The sequence below is a fragment of the Larus michahellis genome, chromosome Z, assembly GCF_964199755.1.
Source record: "Larus michahellis chromosome Z, bLarMic1.1, whole genome shotgun sequence".
NCBI classification, from domain to species: Eukaryota; Metazoa; Chordata; class Aves; order Charadriiformes; family Laridae; genus Larus; species Larus michahellis.
Window position 1 is genome coordinate 51,447,643 of NC_133930.1, and position 19,128 is coordinate 51,466,770.

The 19,128-nt window shown below is 41.7% G+C and overlaps 1 protein-coding gene across 5 annotated transcripts; it reads right to left on the reverse strand.

Moving 5' to 3' along the window:
* Nucleotides 1–3,507: 3,507 nt before the first annotated feature.
* Nucleotides 3,508–18,336, reverse strand: NFIL3 (nuclear factor, interleukin 3 regulated). Of its 5 annotated transcripts, XM_074569639.1 has the most exons (4): nt 18,087–18,308; nt 17,252–17,470; nt 16,992–17,117; nt 3,508–7,527 (listed from the first exon to the last, which is right to left on the reverse strand). In XM_074569639.1, exon 4 carries the CDS (start codon nt 7,333–7,335, stop codon nt 5,959–5,961), a length of 1,377 nt encoding a protein of 458 aa, XP_074425740.1. In that variant the 5' UTR covers nt 7,336–7,527; nt 16,992–17,117; nt 17,252–17,470; nt 18,087–18,308; the 3' UTR covers nt 3,508–5,958. The 5 variants fall into 5 exon arrangements, with proteins under 5 accessions (XP_074425740.1, XP_074425739.1, XP_074425741.1 ...); XM_074569638.1 differs by lacking the exon at nt 17,252–17,470 and having other exon boundaries at nt 18,087–18,336; XM_074569640.1 differs by lacking the exons at nt 16,992–17,117; nt 17,252–17,470.
* Nucleotides 18,337–19,128: the final 792 nt, after the last annotated feature.

Below are 19,128 nucleotides of genomic sequence, written 5' to 3' on the forward strand. Positions count from 1 at the left end.
CACCCCTCTGCTCCTGTTGCCATTCCCGTGGAGCAAGAAGAGCCCCAGGAGGAGCCAGGGGAGGCTGTTCCTGGGCCCTCCACTTCCAGCCGTGGCACTGAACGCTTCCCTGGGGGACCACAGCGACCCCGAAAGAGGAGGACTGACAGCTCTGAGGGCTCTCCAGACAAGAAGAGGCCAGCACCACGTCGGTGACCATGGAGGATGCCTGCAGAGACAGGCAAACCAGGACTGGGCAGACCTGACAGTGCAGGTGGCATTGCTATCCTTGCCCCTTTCTGCTTTTTTCTGGGAGAGGTGGGATGTTAACGCTGACAGGTCCCTTGTTGTGTGCCAGGTACTACTTCACCATTTCCCCAGAGGCAAGTGCTGCCCAGCTCCAGGCCTGCACCCGGGGCAGATGTTTCCAGCCGGGTGCTTTCCAGGGCCAGCCTGTGCCCCATCGCCATCACCCAGGCCTGTCCTCCTCCTCCCCACACCCTCTGCCCCCACGTCCTGGGGCTCTGCTCTCCTACCAGCCTGCACTGCCCGGTGCAGCCTCGCCACGGTGGTGCCCAAATCCTCCATTCTATGCGGAGTCATGACTTGGTGCCGAGGGAACAAGGCCCAGAGAAAGGAACACTGTGTTCTGCTACAATGGCGCTCACTGCATTTTACCATTTTTTTCAACTATTTTATATAATACAGTATCAGGCTTTGATATTTTCTGATTGTTATACAGACCATTAATATCCTGGCCTTCAGTGCTGCATAACACAAATCCTGTGGAAATCCATGCAATATGTCAGCAATATATTTATATACAAAAATAAAGAGAATGTTTAGAGGTCCAGATTGCTGGAAAGAAATATGTTTAGTATCATACCTCAGAAACAAAGACACAATGGATGCTGACTCTGACGCATACAGATAGCAGGGCAGACTGATCTTTTTACATATGTAAGTTATTAACTTAATGCCAATTGAGGCGTTTGCACACACAAGAATCTGAGTAACATGGAAAAGTGTAACAACTGCCTGACATTTTAAGTTGTGCATCCATTTGTAGGGGGAAGAAGGGATGGTGGAGGAAAAATTGGCCATGTTATCTGAGGATCAGTAGTATTAGATGGCTGTTTAGCTTCCCCAGAGCCTTTGGACTGATGCAGGCTTTCTCAGATCAGATCTCTCTCAGATGCAGGACAAGCAGGAAGGGCTTGCATGCAGGAGATTAAAACCCACATAAAAACACGGCAGAGTTGTAGGGCATTTGGTCCTCCTGAGCACTTCTGTTCATAATCCTATGGACCTCCATAGTTTTTAAGGAGGATGAGCTACCGTAACTCTGATCATGGCCATTGGGATTGGTACGCAGGTAACAGCTGGTCAAATCATAAAAAGCATAGATGCATTCCTGCTGTTTTTTGGAGTCCTAAACACAAATGTCTTCTGATGCTATCTCTTTCAAGCAAATAGACACTACGCCTCTACTCTGAGCTTTTGCTCATAATTCACTGTGTCCTTTTAGAGCTATTATTGAACAAATAATAGTTTAATATCTGGCTGCCTTCTCTTTCATATGTGAGCAAGTTCCCTGTAACCCAGTGATATGAATAAAATTACTTATATACCACTGTTGTCTCACAAGGCTTGAGTTAGCCTTTGAGACAGAAAAATCAGTAGGAGTCCATGCCATGAATGACCTCTAAACTTTATGTCTTGGTAATGTTACACATCTTGAGTAGGTGCCTTATTCCACACCTAAGAAGTCTGCTTCATTAAGGAAAGTAGAATCTAGCACTGGGTTAAAAAGCTTTATGATTTGTCCTACTATTTTTAATTTGGCACTGTAATAGAACAGTATGTGCTACTCATTCTTATGCAATAAATACCAAAAATTGGTTTTTTTATTCTTGTAGTTACCAAGTTTGTATTGTGCAATAAACTGTAAAAGTATTTTTAAAAAAATATATTGTTAATAAAGGCCATATTAATTGGATTCTCTGTGAGTTTTCTGCTAAATTCATTGCACACTGCTTATGTTCAACAGCGTATTTATGTATTAGCAAGTGGAAAAGACTTTTGAAAGTTGGTATTTTAATAAAATTTCAGAAATGTGTTTGTGGTGCAATTTTACTTTTCTGTTAAGTTCTACAGAACATAAATGGTCTTTTTTAGTCTCATTAACTGCTTACATGGATATAAGGGCCTTAATGAAAACACCCAAAATCATAAAAAAGGTTAACCAGGAATTGCCAGTTACCTGTCTCCTATTCATGAACAAGGGGATATTTGGCTGTACAGAATATTAATAAAATTTAAATATATCCCATGCAATATATAAGTTTTACTGAAGTTGAGGGATCCAGAAAGTTGTAATGTATGGGCTTGGTATATGTATGGGCATATTGACATTCAATCTTTGTACCTACCAAAATAGAGGTGTTGATAGAATATGAGGATATATGACTGTGTTTATACATAATTAAGTTAGGCAGATTTAACAGAGGACTCACACTTCACAGTGTTGATTAGCCCCCAGTTGATGTCACTAGGAAAAAACTTACTTCGCCAATCAACACTTATTTGCCATGGACTTTTCTTAAAACATTCCATGAAGCTCTTCATACTAACGATTATCACAGGCAAGGTTCAGAACTAGCCGAACTGATGTAGCATGGTAATTCCTGTGTTCCCATGAAAAATGACAATTTATATTGATAAGCCTCTGGAGTTCCCAGTTTCTGTATGTGGTTTTCCTTAACATTCTCATTTGAAACACTAGTTATTTTTGTTACTTTCTAGTCAACTATGTTCCTTCGCATGAGAAAGATTCCACTTTCAGCATGTTTTACATTGTTTTGTCAGTTAATCGCTGACCTTACAAGCGTTTTTATAACTTCAAGGTTGTGATACCAGGTTATATCCTCTTAAGTAAAGCCCATTTTGTGCTCAAACCAACCTTCTGATCTCCAGTGGAGAGACCAATAGATCCAAAAGGATGTTATTTCCATGAAGACTCGTTCTGTTTTCTACAGCACAGGGAAGGCAGGCTGGAAGGGCACAGCTACCCCATTTCCAGCTCCTCCGATCATACTCATATGTAATGATGTACCAGCTGAAAGCTGGAGCAGAGGAGCAGAGTCCCACTGAGCTCTCTCCCTCCCTGCCACCATCAGTGTGACTCTCTGTCTTTCCCGGTACCATGTGCTGAAGGAAAGTGTGCTAAAGACAGGTGAGGAGGGTGAGGGTCTCTGTGTAAGGAGGCCATCTACACCACCTTTACTGCAGTTGAGCAGTTGAGGTTTTGTCTGGCCAGTTTGAAACTGTAAGCCAAGAACAACAGGGCTTTGTATGTATGGCCCACACTCCTGCGTTTTGTAACTTCACAACGCCTGTGGAAGATATTCCAAATATTAGCTGCAGAAATCATAACTTCAGCACAGGAAGACTTGTCATCAACTGCAGCTAAAACCTCTGTATTGGAGTAGGACAATGAACATAACAGAAAGTCATGTTGTAATTAGATCTGGTTTTGAACAAAAGACAAATTATTTATTTCTTTCTTCAAATGAAGCATAACACTAAGGTATAAAGGAAGTATAAATAACATCTGATTGTGCTCCTAAGCTCCATGCTATAACTTTCTTGCAATGACATCCTTCAACAAATTAACTACATCATTACTGTTAAGTATTAATTGCACAAAACAGATACACAAAATATATGAGCTAGAAAGAGGACAACATTCTTCCATTATGACAAACAACTGTAACAAGAAATGGAAAAAAACCCAATAGATCTAGGCTTACACAGATGGCAACACTGAGAGTTTTAAGTCCTCTCCTTGAACACATTACATGTGATAAATAATATGCAAAATATTTAAAGAATTTTATTGTTGCTTACAGAAGATACTTAGCAAGCAGAGACAGTAGCAATCACTGCCTCGTGTCTCATATCCCCATCATTCAATGCAAATTTTTACATTTCATGCAATAATCCTGAGCTTATTTTCAGTAACATTGAAATGTCATCTATAGTAATTACCAAATACATACAGAGCCCAACTATGGGGTCTATTGTATTATTAAGGCATGAAAAAAGAATAACAGTTTATTAACTCTGAATGCCACAAATACAGCACAGCAGTTAGAAGGCTCAAAAAAGCTCAGAAAGTACCAGTGATTTCTGTGCCAAGGTCCTCCCAGTACATGGCTGTGAATCATCAGCTCCTGAAAAGGTACAGAATCAAATCCTGGCCTTGCTGACGTCAGGGAGTTTTGCCATTGCCTTGACTGCTGGACCAAGCTTCAGAGCTGTCAGGAGTGACTCAGACTCCTCTTCATATCCCCAAAAAATTGACGAACTTCCTCTCACTCAAGTCAAGTATGAATTTAAAAAACAATACCTACATATTGTTTTCTTAATTAGTATTTTAAGCCTATGGAAAGGTTCCATTTATTATACAGTATGGTGATTAATAAAAAGGCTTTTCAGAAAAAGCTTGTTAGTCTGATTTATTAGGATGTTAAAAGAAGGGGGAAGTATCATGAAAAGAACCTCTGCCAAGTCTATGCTCTATTTATAAATTATTTTTAATTTTAAAATGAAAGACTTTGGTAAGCCAAACCAAGGATATGTGATGCAGTTCTAGTCTCCATGGTTCAACGGCTCTTCTCAAAGACACAGAGCACTGCAGCCCTGCCCAGTCATCAAGTGAAGAACTTATCATCTGCAGAAATCACGAGGGGCTAGTACTATCTTGGTTGCTCAGTTCTTCACATAGTCTCTATTTTAGATGTAAGAAGTTCTTGCAAAATACCCTGTAGTGAGCCAGGGTGTTCCAGTTCAGTTAACTAAGCCATTGAAATCAAGGTCAAATAGGTGGTAAGTCTTGCTTTGTACTTACAGCTGCATTATGTCCCACACTGGGAATGAACTTAGCAGATGGTCTCATCTAACTCCACTACTACCACTGCCTGCCCCTTCTGTAGATATTTGCCTAGCTGAACTCAGAGTTTACAGATCCAGTAGCCTTATCCTTCACCTGCAGGTGGCCAACAGCCTGCTGTGGAAAGAACCATGGTACGCAAGAGGGACAGACCCTTCTGTGCAGCCTTTGTGCATACTTCTTTCCAAGCTTGCACCCCTTGAACACACAAGCCACCCCTTGACAAAGATGGTTGTGTCCAATTCTGTCACTGCAAGGCTCTGAAAACTTTGCAGATGCATAAATCCAACTTAACTAATTTAATCTAAAACACCAAGTTATAATATTGAAAACATGGTTCACCACAATAAACCATTCAGGAAACTCATTACTGTCTCATCTGAGATAGGAGAAAAAAAGGTTGTTGATATTAGAACCCAGTAGGGTTAAAATTTGCATGGTTTTTGGTTAACTTCTACTAATAAATAAGTTACAGAAGGCTAAGGCTATAAATTGGTACTGTTTCATTTATAAATATTCACTTTATTTCTATTCTCTTCTAAAAAAACATATTAAGGAAAAAGGTGGCCAGAAGGATTACACATTGTAAATTGTAATTTGGTTGTTAGGCTGTAAAAACCAAACACGTAAGTGAAGTTGAACACAGTGTAAGAAAAAGCCAGTTTTTAATTAACAACTTATTTACAAGTTCATAAAATCAACTGAACTGGAGTAGATGTTCTGTGTTTGTCACCAATATTTTATTGTAACTGGTAACTTGCACGCTTTGTAGTAGAACAAAAAGAAAATAAAGTTCACTATATACAGCCTTTGTACAGGCTACTTGACTATACACAAGGCATAGTGATCATAACACAACCTATTCTTCATAGTAATTTGTGCACAAAAGGACACCAGTCAGACATTATGTGAACATTACAGTGAAATGACATCACAAGTCCAGTGAAAATTCAGCATAATACAAAACATATTGATCTACTGCAAATGACATCCTTTAAAACAACAAGCCTTTATTCAGTAGTAACTTAACCAGAGTCTGATGCAGAGATTTGTTGTGTAGTTATAAGTCTTTTAAGTGAAGCAACCTCTGCAGATAAGTTTGCTATGCCCTGCTTCAAATACAGGTTCTCTGACTCAGAGACATTGTAGATATTGTCTTTTATTTCAACAACTCCAGTTTTGCAACCACTCTGAATTTTTACATTGAGTTCTTTCTGATGCCAAAGTTCTGGTTTAAGTGACCAGTCTTGGATATTAGTCACTTGAACCGAGAAAGGAGTGTGAGAAGAATGCACCAAGTTTTGCGCACTGTGTTTTTCAAGCTCAAAATGTCTTTTTGAGGACATGTCAATGGGTGATGACAATTTCTGTGTTGCATCATAGTCATTATCCATCGCTTCCACTTTAACTTGCATCGCTTTGGCTTTAATTCGAAGCTTGTGAGGCAAAGCTGAAGAATTCACTTCTGGAACTTTAACTGTTGCATGAACATTTTTATGCTCAACTGGGGAATGGATTGGACCCTTAGGAACCTGCTGCTCATCTTCTCCATCAGATGACTTTCCAACTACACCATCATCAGTTTCTGATGTTCTGGGGGAATTACTGGATGACCTATTAACTTGCAAGAGAGGAGGAGAATGTGAGTACATGTTAAAGGTAGCTCCCATGTAGTTTGGATATATGGATGCTTTATATGAAGCTCTGTCATCTCTTTGCTCTCTCTCTAATTCCATGGGCTCCTGTTTTATAATCTGGAACTTGTTTTCAGGACTTCTGCAGTTGCTTTGTATACGACTTGGTTGAGTATGCTCTACAGATGATATTTCAGACACATCGGACATTGAGCTTTGAGGAGAATGTTTAATGACAGAAATACAACTGCTACCAACTATAGATGGTTCATGTTCATCTACAAATGAGTTAATATTTGATTTGGAACTCTGATAGTCTTGGAAATACACAGTTGTTGAGCTACTGAGTTTCTGTATCTCTTGGGCATAGGCTGCAGAACTAATTAAACCAAATTTTAGCTTCAACGAGAGCAGCTCCGCCTTCAAAGTGGCGTTCTCCTCTCCCAGTGCAATTAGTTTGTTCTCTAAGACAAGGTCATTCAGTCGTCGTTTTTCACGAGATCTTTTGGCAGCTTCATTATTTTTCCGCCTTTTCTCCCAATACATAGCATCTTTCTTTTCATCTGGAATGAATTCTCGCTTTCTCCGGCAAGCTGAAGATTTGCTTTTTCCACTACTTGCTTCAGTAAGTAGCATATCTTCATTTGTAGATAATTCTTCAGACACTTCTGATAAAGTAGACTTAAGTACCATAATTTTGTCGACATTGCTACTTGTGTCAATAGGTCCGTGTTCCTTTTTAAGGGTCTGCATTTTTCTCAGCTGCATCAGAAACAATTTGTAGTAGATCTACAAGAAGCAACAGAGCAAGCTATTTCCCCTGTACTTTTCACTCCACAACAACTTGATAAATACAGTAATTTTAAATCCACACACATTCTTCCTTTTCTTTCATATTCTCAGACAGAAGTGTCTAGAATGAATTTTCTTGGCAGAGGGAATGGGAATCTTCTTAAAAATCTGGAATAAATAGAGAATTTGATTACTATTTAGGAATTGCTTGTTCAGGACATGCAAAAGTAGCTTTTGATAAAAAGCTTAGACCAGAATTTGGTTCATTACACCTGCTTTAGTATGACAATAGCTCAACACTGAAACAACTGAGATTCTAACCTTTATGATACCTAGGTAGCAGATTTGCTTCCAAAACAAATACAGTACGATCCAAGGAAAAATCAATTAAAAAAATATTTGATCCTACAGTAATGTTGTCACAGAATTTTCCATGATATCACTAGCCAACCTAAACCTCCAACACATTTAACACTGCAGGACACCAGGCATGTTGATGAGCAGCACTGGAAAGTATCTTGTTCTTCCACATTAAAGCATCTCTTCTAAAAACAGCTGTGGTGTGTGATTTAGAAACGCTACATATTTGGGTCCTGCATGGATTAAAAATAACATAAGCTGATTTAGGAAAGCTGGAATGCTTTCTGTTGTCCGAAATAACACCACTATCCATTAAAGCTATTAAAGATTTAATTATTATTTTTGCATCCTATAGAAAAAATAGATAGAGATATATATCTATATACAAATGCTTATACACACACACTTGGAATTTTAAAATGCCTTTTTGATCAATCATATCTATTCAAACTAGTAAATGCACACATATAATTTGGGCAAATACCTAACTATTAAAAACTATTGAGAAGAAAAAAAAATGTATTATTTAATTTTTTTTCTTACAAAGAAAACTTTTAAATTGGTATTGAAAAATTAGAGAAATAACATTTAATTAGTAATTTGCATTTGAAAAATAGTCTTATTAGATCAAAGTTTAATACCATTGAGGCATGTGCACCTTTAGAAAACAGTGTTTGCATTAAAGTGGAAGTTTAGATCTAAAAGTCTCACCATTAACTAATGAAAACTAGCTTAACCTTTAACTTCAGACATTTTAATCATGAAAATTGAACTTAGCATTTAAATTGGACTTTGTTTTATTTAGTCCCTATTAATGCAAAAATATTCTCATAAGATCAGTTGGTCTTGATCTGAGATACAGCTTCTAAATAACTCATTTTCCACAGTCAGTCATGTTCCTGGTAAAATAAATGTTAGTATGCCAAGTGCTTTTATAGAACTGACTATCAGTCAGCAATGATTCTTGCATGTAAAACAAACAAACAAAAAATCAGCCACTTCAGATTAACGTCACTATTTATTGGGAACGTTTTTACAATAACTAATGAAACTAATTTTAACATTATCAGTTGGGAAAGTTATAAAAGAATTAATGAATTGTATTCTGCCAGTTTCTCTTGCCTTTTCCAGAAGGCAGAGGAGTGAGTGATGTAACAACAATTAAGCAGGGTCATAAAGACTCAGGTTTCAAGCTGGTTTCTGTTCCATCAAACCATGCCAACCCTTCTGTCATGAAAAATTAACACATTTAATAGAACAGCTAAGTAGAAATTCCTAAAATACATGGTTAATTACTGACGTGTAACTATTTGTCTTCGATAATACAGCCTTAATGGAAAATAGAGTTAGAAGCCAGCCACACCAAAGACAGCATCTAACACTGTAGTACAAAAGCAGCTCTATGAATTGCCATGTTTATAGAGGAGAAATATACCTCCAATATACAAGCAATTACACAGTTAGATCCTGATCCAAAATTCAAATTGAAGTCAAAGGGAGTTTCCTGTCAAGTTAAATAGGAGCTGGATCAAATTTAAAAACAAAAATAAGCCCCAGAACTAAGTAATATCAGTTTGTCCAAACATTCAGTACAATTTGATTTGTGAAGAAGCTCTATAGCCATTCTGCCTGTTTCACTGATACATGCAATCAATGGTTTAATGAATATGCGTATCATTTTAAAGCTAATGCAACCCATTGCTTTAAAAAAAATAATCATTGTTGAACACACATAATTTAAAAATAAAAAAAAAGACAAGGCCACTCTGTAACATGACTTTACCTTAAAAGAGTAATACTGGAGTTTTATTTCATTATTCTGTAGCATTGGGAATGCACAGCTATTGATACGTAATTGTCTTGATATACTACAATCACTGTATTCACTTGTATCATTAACGACTTATGTGTTTCTGAGGAAATGTGTGCACCTCCTATGGCACACAGCAGGAAGCAGTATAGCATGTACTGAATACCTATGAAATCATCATTTGTCTCAGTACGCCTCTCATCCAAATCTCACTGGTCAAAGGGTTCAAAACAACTTTTATGAAATTTCGGGGCCTTACTAATACAGGTGTCTTACTGAATTTAACACTACTAGAGAGCGACACTAAAAAACAAATAAAGATATTTATTCTTTTAGAAAAGGGATACTAACATGCATACATCTTTATTTTCTATATATTTATCTGCCATATACCCTGGAACACCTACACTTACTTGAAACAGTAGCAACAGCAAGGAAGTACTCGTAAACATAGGATTTGTGCATATTTTAGAAGAATGAAACTATACCTCTTATATTCCAATCTTTCATTTCCACACAATACAGAAGCAGCGTGTTTAGTCCAGAACAAGACTGTTTCAGGATAAGAACTATGACTTTGTGTCTATCTGTATGGTCTCCAGCTCAAAGTGATCCTGCCTTGGTGTTTTTCCAACACCAAATCTAGGTGTTGTAATCTAGGAAAAATACTAATAATGATAATTAGCAAAACATTGTTAGTTTGTGGTTTGTTTCCTTTTTCTAAATGAAGGTGGGCTACTGGCATAGTTCATCAGTATGACCATCTATCTACGTATCAGCAAAACCTCAATCACACGTCAAAACGTAATCTCCTGCCCAACACAGGCACTGAGCTGCAACAACACAACAACCTGTGAAATTCAAGTCCTTTGTTCCACAGGTATTCTGCAGTTTGAGCCATCCCAGTGTACAATCTGCTTACTATAGCACTGATAACTCTTGTTTTGGCCAGTCTTCCTGCTGTACACATCGTTCCTGACACAGACAGAACGTAAGTAGCATGCAAGTCTACAGCAAAATTAAGTGTGCACCAAAACCAACCATGTTTTTGCATGCAGTATTCAACTTTGCTCTCTGGGTCCACCAGTAAAGCTGTCAAGACAGACATGTAACCCATTGACATAGTCCTACTGGTTTGCTATTTATGTAGTTAGTTCTAATGCCATTACTCTAGTGAACTAACAAAACAACAATAAATCTTTAGCTCTTCCCACATCTTCCTTGAGCACTTTTGTCATGGTAGCTGGAATTTCTGCTTTACAAACAGGAGTCAAAGCCCTTGTTTGTTAATACTTTTCCATGCGGATCAGCCCAATGCTGAGTCTGTAAACAAATTAAATTCCATCTGATGATAATGACAAAATGCCTTCAGTGAAACCAGCCATTTCACTTCACTTGCATTTTATAATTCCACTGGAAAACATCAGTATTTACACATAAATTAATAAACTGTAATGATTCCTCTGACTATATTTCAAATTCCAATGTTTTCCCTTATGATTAATTTTTCAATTGTTTTATCACTCCCTCATAAAGTGTTATAAACCCAACATTTAATACTGCCTTACATTAGTCATTGTTAAAGATTTTTTTGGGGGGGTTGTTTGATGTTAATGGCATTGAGTACCAATTCAACAATGTAATAACAGTCGACCCTATTGACTTAATTACATACCCAGTCTTGCTCCCACAGCAATTTTGCCATTGGCTTCAATAAAAGCAGGATACAATCCCAGATCCAAGCATTACTGAGACTGTTGTGCAGAACTCATGCTACAGAAGCAAGAAATTATGTATGCAGAAATCACGAAAAGTTAATTTATCCATAGACTTCAAAAAATACTTAAGTAATCTGATTTCATCAAAATAGTACATAAAGATCCTGGGGATTTGTGTATTCACACTGTAATAATGGAAATGTTTCAAAAAGTTGAAGGACAGGGCCACAATCTTTCCTCTCTCTCTTCTGTGTAATTTAATTACATAAGTAATTTCTACTGTAGAATATGCATGTGGGCCTCCCCATGTACTATGTTTCCCCACAGACTAACTGTGTATTATTTATATTTAGCAAAATAATTCATGCTATCTCCATGCGTAATTTTTCAAACATATTCTAGAATGAGATAACTAATTGTTTAATTCTATTGCTCTAAGATTTTGATAGTGATTCTATGAAACTAAATTAAATCCAATTTCTAGCAGTTGCATGCTCAAACACAATTTGCTTTTGTATCACCATGCATTCAAAAAATTTCTCTCTCAGTCCTTCAAAAATGGAAAAAAATAACGGCTAAGTACAACTTTTTGTTCTAAAAAGAACCATGCCTCTATCACCATAACCACTATATGGCAAACTGCAGGAAAACAATAAAAGCTCATATTGATATGTGTCTGTGCATGTTTTTAGCTGTTGTTGTCCACACTTCATATAGGTATCATTAATTATATTATTGCTAGCATTCTGTCACAGTTATCTATTTTGAAAACCTGTCTACATACCAGAAGTGCTATTGTAGAACCTGCTCATAGATACAAAAATAACCAGTTTGCATTCCAAACTTCAAAAAAACTGAAGAATATAGTTTTCACTTTGTCTTCAGGGTGTTTTAAAAACGCTTGCTATCTGTCTCCAGACTTATATGAGGTGTAGAAAAAAATATCAATCTATCTCGGACAGGACTCTGAGTTTAAGCCTAGGTGGTGAATACACAGCGTGCCTTAACACTGATGAAATACTCTGGAGCCACTCCACCCCTACTGCTCTTCACAGACAAAAATTATGCCATGAAATTGTGCACCTCTCAGGTCTATCATGACTCTCACAAGTCCTCTCCAACAGAGGATGAGGCCCCATTCCAAACTCCACTGAAATCCTTCAACCTACTTTTTCTTGCCTTTTATCTAGCACGATTAGTAAAATTATGTTCCTGTTGAAGAAAAGCTTTAGTGTTGGCTCCACTGGAAGAGTGATATTATCTATCCCTAGGGTAGATTTGCAGGCAAGAGGGTCTAGGCAATGTGGAGTGACTAAAGTTCAAACTTTCTCAAAAAAACTAGGTGACTGCATTTTATGGTATGATGGACAGGTTATCCACAGTCACAAAGGGGAAAAGCATTTACACTACAAATGTTACCACCAATTACTGACATTATATAGTTGAACTCAGTGCCATTATATAGTTGCACTCAGACCGTGACTCCATTACAACAGCATGGAGCAATACAGAACTATTGCTTCTGTACACAGTTCCCTTTTCTTACAACTTCACGGGCATCTTAAGTGCTTACGGTTTCAGGATCAACATGTAATTAGGTCAGTGGAACACTGATGATGATAGCTTTGTACAAGATGACCCATTTTTGCTAAAATGTTGATCATCTTATTGAAACAAAAAAATGGAAGATGTCTACACAATATAGTCCATTGGGAACATCAAAAATCATTTATTATGACACTTTCCAATCAAATATAAAAAAAACTAATGAGATCGTCATGGAACTTGGAACACTATTGGACTTTCATATTATCCACCTCCAAGCTGTACCCAGAAAGTTGATGTCATATATAATTTTTATAAAAGGCTTTCATTGTTAGGAAAATTACTTAAGTTACTGTTTATCTTAATAACTACAAATTAACTCATTAAAGTACAGCCTGTTTCCCAAAGGTAAATTACACAAATTATGCAAATAAAATTATTATTTGGATAGCATGAAACATATGTTAAAGCTAGCTTTTGCCCAAAAAGGTCAAGGTTAACAGGTTAAATTTGACCTATATTTTCTTCCATTTCCTTAGGAAGACAGTATGGTTCTATTAGAGCTGTTCAATTTTTCCAACACAAGCCGTTTACTGCTCTGATTTAAGGGGGAGGTGGGAGGAGCAGAGGGAATAAAATCTAACATTACTCAAAGTGCCAGGAAAAACTTTAAAACTGAGAAACAAAGGAAATGTGTATATAACTTGCGTAAACATTTAATTATATATATATACACACTTTTTATATATATAGCATGTGTACATAAATCATGCCATTTTAAATATCACATCACTTTCACATATTTTTAATAAAACCCCATTAGAAACAATGGTTACTGAAGTTACAGTACTATGACAGTATGCTTCTCATTTCAATAACTATGTGACAGCAGGAAAAAACTAGACTGCAAAAAGCTCTAACTTAAGAGTAACAATGTTCTGGAAATACAGTCTCAGCCTTCCCCTAGTTATGAACCATAAAAAAAAAAAACCAAACCCAAAATCAAATGTTAATTATTCTGACAACAAATGGCTTTCTATTATTGAACTGTGTTCTTAAAATGCCAATCAGGGACCAGACCTTCAGATGACCTAAATTTACATAGCACTATTTAAAGGCAGTAGAATTATGTCAATTAATCCCAGCTGATGCTCTAAACATGCATCTTGTTATATAACAACTGAAGTACAAATACGTAAAACAAACACTGCCTGTAAAACCTTGGTATCTACCATTCACTGCAAACACAACAGAGAAACAGCAATTTTCAGAGCTCAGATTCTGTGAGATGGTCCAGGCAGGAAAACCCCTGCCTATGCAGAGCACCATTTTCTTTACCAGGTTGTGTTCCACTTGAAATAGGAGGTGTCATAGCACTGACACCTATACTGCTAACTGCTGTGCAGCCACCTCTGTGGCAAAAACTGTTTAAGTATTCAAATACTCCACAAAAATTAGGCTTAGATAGAGCAACTCAAGAAAGGGGGAAAAAACAACCCTATCTTTAATATGGCACTCTTTCTGATCAAAAATAGATTTGTGTAATATCTGTCACGAGATTCAGTCTTATAGTATGCTAATTTGGACATGGATCAAGGCAACATGTGAATTAGGAAAAAAACAGGATATCTAAGGAGGTCTTAATAATAATTCATTTCAGATTTACCTTTTAATACAACCAGTTTTTAAGAACGTTGCTTCTGTCACATTTTGAGCCAAGTCCAAGTATGCCCTTGCTTACACAATCTTATTTTTGACAGTCATGTTTAGCATCAGTATTAGACAGTTACACATACCTTTTTTTAAAAAAAAAAAAACACGTTTTGTTATTTTCAAACACTGTAAAATACTGTAAAACACAGAAATCAACGGTCATTTTCTTTTAGAACCAGCAGCAGGAATTGGCCATCTATTTGCATTTTTTTTCTATTACATATCCTAAGCACATTTATATCTCATAAATGGCTGTAATGATCATGGCAAGGTCACCTAGAAGAGTCAATTAAGCTGATGAGTCAGATACATTGCTTAACAGTGTGTAATAAGACTCAAACAGAGGATTTTATTGTTCCTATTATTGCATCATAGTGATGTTATAACAGCAGTGAGATTGCTGTCTGGAAAAAATGATTGCATAAGGCTAGTTTGCATAACTATTTGTTAAAATAAGTCAATTTAAAATGAGCTAAAGGTTTATTTTATTTATGAGTTTTATTTGAAGATACAAGATTGAAAAAAGCAGCATGTTACCGATATCTTTCACAGACTCCATTTGGACTTTATTGCAATAAAAACAATGTCTGTATGTTCTACAAATTTTGGCCAAAGCATGGGCAAATACTGTTCCTTCTTAGGATGAGATAAGCTGTGAGGAGGTCATATAAGTTCATATTGCTCATAGGAGGACTCTAAGCTTTTTGACACCTTTTAGATCAGTTCCTTAAAAAAAAAAAAAAAAAAAAAAAAACAAAAAAACCACCAAAAAACACAACCCAAACACCACAACAGAAACTTGAGTCTTTGAAGTCAAATCCAGGAAGCTGGATATTTTACAAGCTAGTTAAGAGTACTTTGGAGACTACAATGAGTGAAAAATATAAAGTAAATAAAAATGGAAAGTAGAGGCAGATCATTCTGAAGAGTGTTAGAACTTCAACAGTCAAAGACATCTGTAACATGAGAACTTTGATAACAATAATTGTTAGTGCCAATGATATTATGGATCTTTATTCAGTAATCCTTGAACTTGTTGGTTTAAAATCAGGTCTTTGGACCAAAACCCGAATCCTTGTTCATTCAAGTTTTCCATCAAAGTCTACATTTTGATTGAATGAGGACCATAAAAGTGATGCATATAGCAATACTTTTAACAAGGCTCTGGATTGAATTAATTATTGAGGAGTGCAAAGATGACTCAAAGTAGGTTACATACACAGGAGTGAACACAATGAAATTGAGTGCAATCATTCAAGTTACAAGGACAAGGGGGGGGGGGGAAGAGGGTTGTTTGTTGTTTTTAACACAACAGTAACTTCAAGACAGCTTCACAATCAAAGCTGTACTTGACCCCAACAATCAAGTGGCAGAAAACTTCATGCATGTTATCAAGAATACCACATTATTTTAAAATACTTTGCTGCTACTACCTATGGCAGGTAAGACAGCGGTTCTGGTACTCAATTTAGAGTCTGGAGGTTTTGGTCACAAAATGTTGGTTTCATCTACTTAGAAGATCGTTTTAGTCGCACACAAAGATCACCTCACCTTGAAAGCCAAGCTATCACCAGCAAGTTTCAAGCCATGTTCCCATCAAGCACAGATCACAAGCTGACCCCAGAGTACAGGACAGCCAGCCATAGCTTTTGACACTGCAACGCCGAAGTGACTTGGCAAAATAACAGAATTGGGCAATGGCCATTTTTTTTTGTTGTTGTTGCTGCTGCAGTTCGTTACGTAAGGAAAACGACGAAAATACTCGTGGGGGTGTGCGAGTCAACCTCATGCCTACCTGCGCCCCTTTGTCTGGCACTCCCTGCCTGCAGGCCACGGTGGGACAAGGCGCGGGGCGGGGGGAATAGGGACGCTCCGCGGGGCCCGCCACAAAGGCTGCCCGGCTCGGCGGCCCACTACGTGACCGGCGGCGCATGGCGGCCCGGCCCGCTCCCCCCCTCGGCACGGCCCCGCCGCGCTATCAACCCGCCGCTCCCCCCCCCACATAACCGCCCGCCGCCGCCGCCCCAGCCCAGAACAAAGGGCTGAGGGGGAGCGCCAGCGCCCCCAGCCCTCGCTCGCCCGCCGCCGCGCGGCCGCCGCGCCCCAACGGCCACCAACGGCTCCCAGCGGCCACTGGGGAGACGGCGACCCCCGGCAAGCCCGAGTCGGGGGGGAAGGTGGGCGCGCGATCGGGCTCTGCGTACCGGCTCCGCTCCCCATCGGGACTGTCACACTGACCTACTTGCGGTGCTGGCGGCTGCCCCGAGGGCCCGGCTCCGCTGCCCGCCCCGGGGGCCCGGCGGCACCTGGCCTTCCGCCCGCCGCGGTCGTCAGGGCACGGGCGGGACGGCTCTACCTCGCTCCTCCGGCGCGGCTGACATCTCCTAAACGCCTTCCTCCCTTAAATTAAACGTCGTTGTCCGCCACCCACCCCACCCCCCTTTTTTTTTAAAAAAAAAAAAGAAAGGACAAGTGAAAGCCCGTACCGGAGAGAGATGGCTCAGCGTCTGGGCGAAATGCCTTCCTAAAAATACAGCCTTATCAAAACCGGCTCTGAAGGCGTGGAGTTAAAAATCCGAGCAAATGGCCTCGAACGTCTTACACGCACAGCTCTGGAGAAAAGACCAGAAATAGCACATGAAGCCACAATTGCTAAAATGCGATGGGGCTAAATATAGACCGACACAAATCTCGTTTTAAGGCACCCGACACGCAGACGGCGAGCGCGCCTTGCCTCCCCACTTACCCAGTTGTCTACTTCCCTTATTAAACGCACTTTAACAAAATCTGTCACAACTACAGGGGGTTTGGGGCTTTTTTTCGGGGCGAGATTGTCCTAGTTTCTTTGAAGCGAGATTATAAAATCGCATAATTAGCTCCCTCTTCCCAGCCCGGCTGCCAGCGAATTCTGTGGTTACATAATGCAACATTTCCAGGAACTATTATGCGATCGGTCCCGCAGCGCCTGAAAAACAGCGACAAAAGTGACGGAAAGGGCTGGGGCAGGCGCAGCCCCGCACGGCGCAGGGACGGGCCGCTGCCATTAATCCTGCTAGCCCGCGGGCAACATACCCCAGCGCCGCCCGGGGAAGGGGGGGATCTCGCCGGCAGGCTCCGGCAGTCAGGCGGCTCCCGGTGCCTTGGGGGCCGCGGTGCTGTTTGGCGCTCGGGACCCAGCCCTCCACCCCGCACGGCGGCCGCCGCGGCAGCCCGCTACCCCCCAGCACATTATGCAACGCGGGAGAGCGGCTCCGGCGGCGCTGCCCCGGGCTCGCCCTGGGGAGAAGCGGGGGGGGGGTGGGGGTGGGGGGGTGGGGGGGGTGGGCGGTTGCAGGGCGCAGCGTTAACGAGTATCCCCCGCGAGGGAAAGCGCTCGGCGGGCATCATCTTCCGGGCTGCCTCCCGCGCCGCCACCCCTCCGCTGAGCCGCCCACCAGCACGAAGAGCCGCCCGGCTCGGCGGACCCCTCCCCGCCCGCGGGAGCCGGCTGGGCTAGCCTTACGCAACCGCCGCCCCCAGCCAAAGTGCGGCGCGGCGGGCGGACACCCCAACTTCATACCCGCGGACGCGCGCCTTCCTACCTGCAGCGCACCGCGGGGCGCCGAGCATCCCCCGCCCCGCGCCGGGCCGCGGGTAAGGAGAGGCGGGCGGTGGTGAGATGAGGAGGTGCGGTGCTGTGCAAGCAGCAGCGGAGCGGCCGGGCGGGAAGCGTGCGGCGGCGGCGCGGAGGGATGTGTGTTAGTAGGTCAGGGCTGCGCGGCGCGGGGCTCATAGCCCGCATGCCAGCCGCGCCGCGCCGTGACGGGCGGCCGCGCCGCCCCAATCGGCACCGGGCGCTGCCGGAGGATGGCCAATGGCAGCGGCCGGGGGCGGGGCGGGGCGGGGCGCGGGGCGGTGTGTGGTACAGTAGGTCTGTGTGCTGGCGATTGCATAACCGCCGGCGGGGTGGGGGGCGGCGCGGGGCGGGGGGTTGAGCAGCGCGGGGGGCGTCGTCACTTACGTAACGGCGGCGGCGCCCCGCGGCAGCGCGCAGGGGGGCGCTCGCCCTGCGCGGCCTCCGCAGGGGCGCAGCGTCCGCGGCCCGCACCCCACTCACCGCGGGGGCTGGCGCTGCCGGGGCAAGAGGGAGCGGGGGGGCCGGGGTGGGCTCTGGCAGCCTTACCGCCGCCCTGGTGCGTGGCGTCATCAGGTCGTCTCTGTATGGCGTGTAAAAATCGCTCCCTCAGCCCCGGCGGGAGCGGTGTGGTCTCGGAGAGATTGCAGCAGAGCCGGGAGCCGCGGTCCGGGGGCACGTACTTGCCGCCTGAGCCACGCGTACGGTTGATCCGCCGGCGCATCGCCCTTCGTCTTTTGACGCGCGGAAAACAGTAATAATAATCGTTATAGGGAGGGGAAATGTAAAAGAGGGGAAGGAGCCCGCTGGCGGCGGCCCGGCTCCGCGCTGGGCGTGCTCCCCGCTAGTAGGTCGGTTGGCACCTCGTACCGCGGGCTGCAAGGCTTGCGCCGGCTGCTGCTCGCCTTCACCGACCGTCAAGGGTGAACGATTTTGACTATTTCTTCCGCCGGCTTCATCTCTGCCCTCAGCCCCGAGGCGGCAGCGCGGAAAGGCTGCTCAAAAGCGAG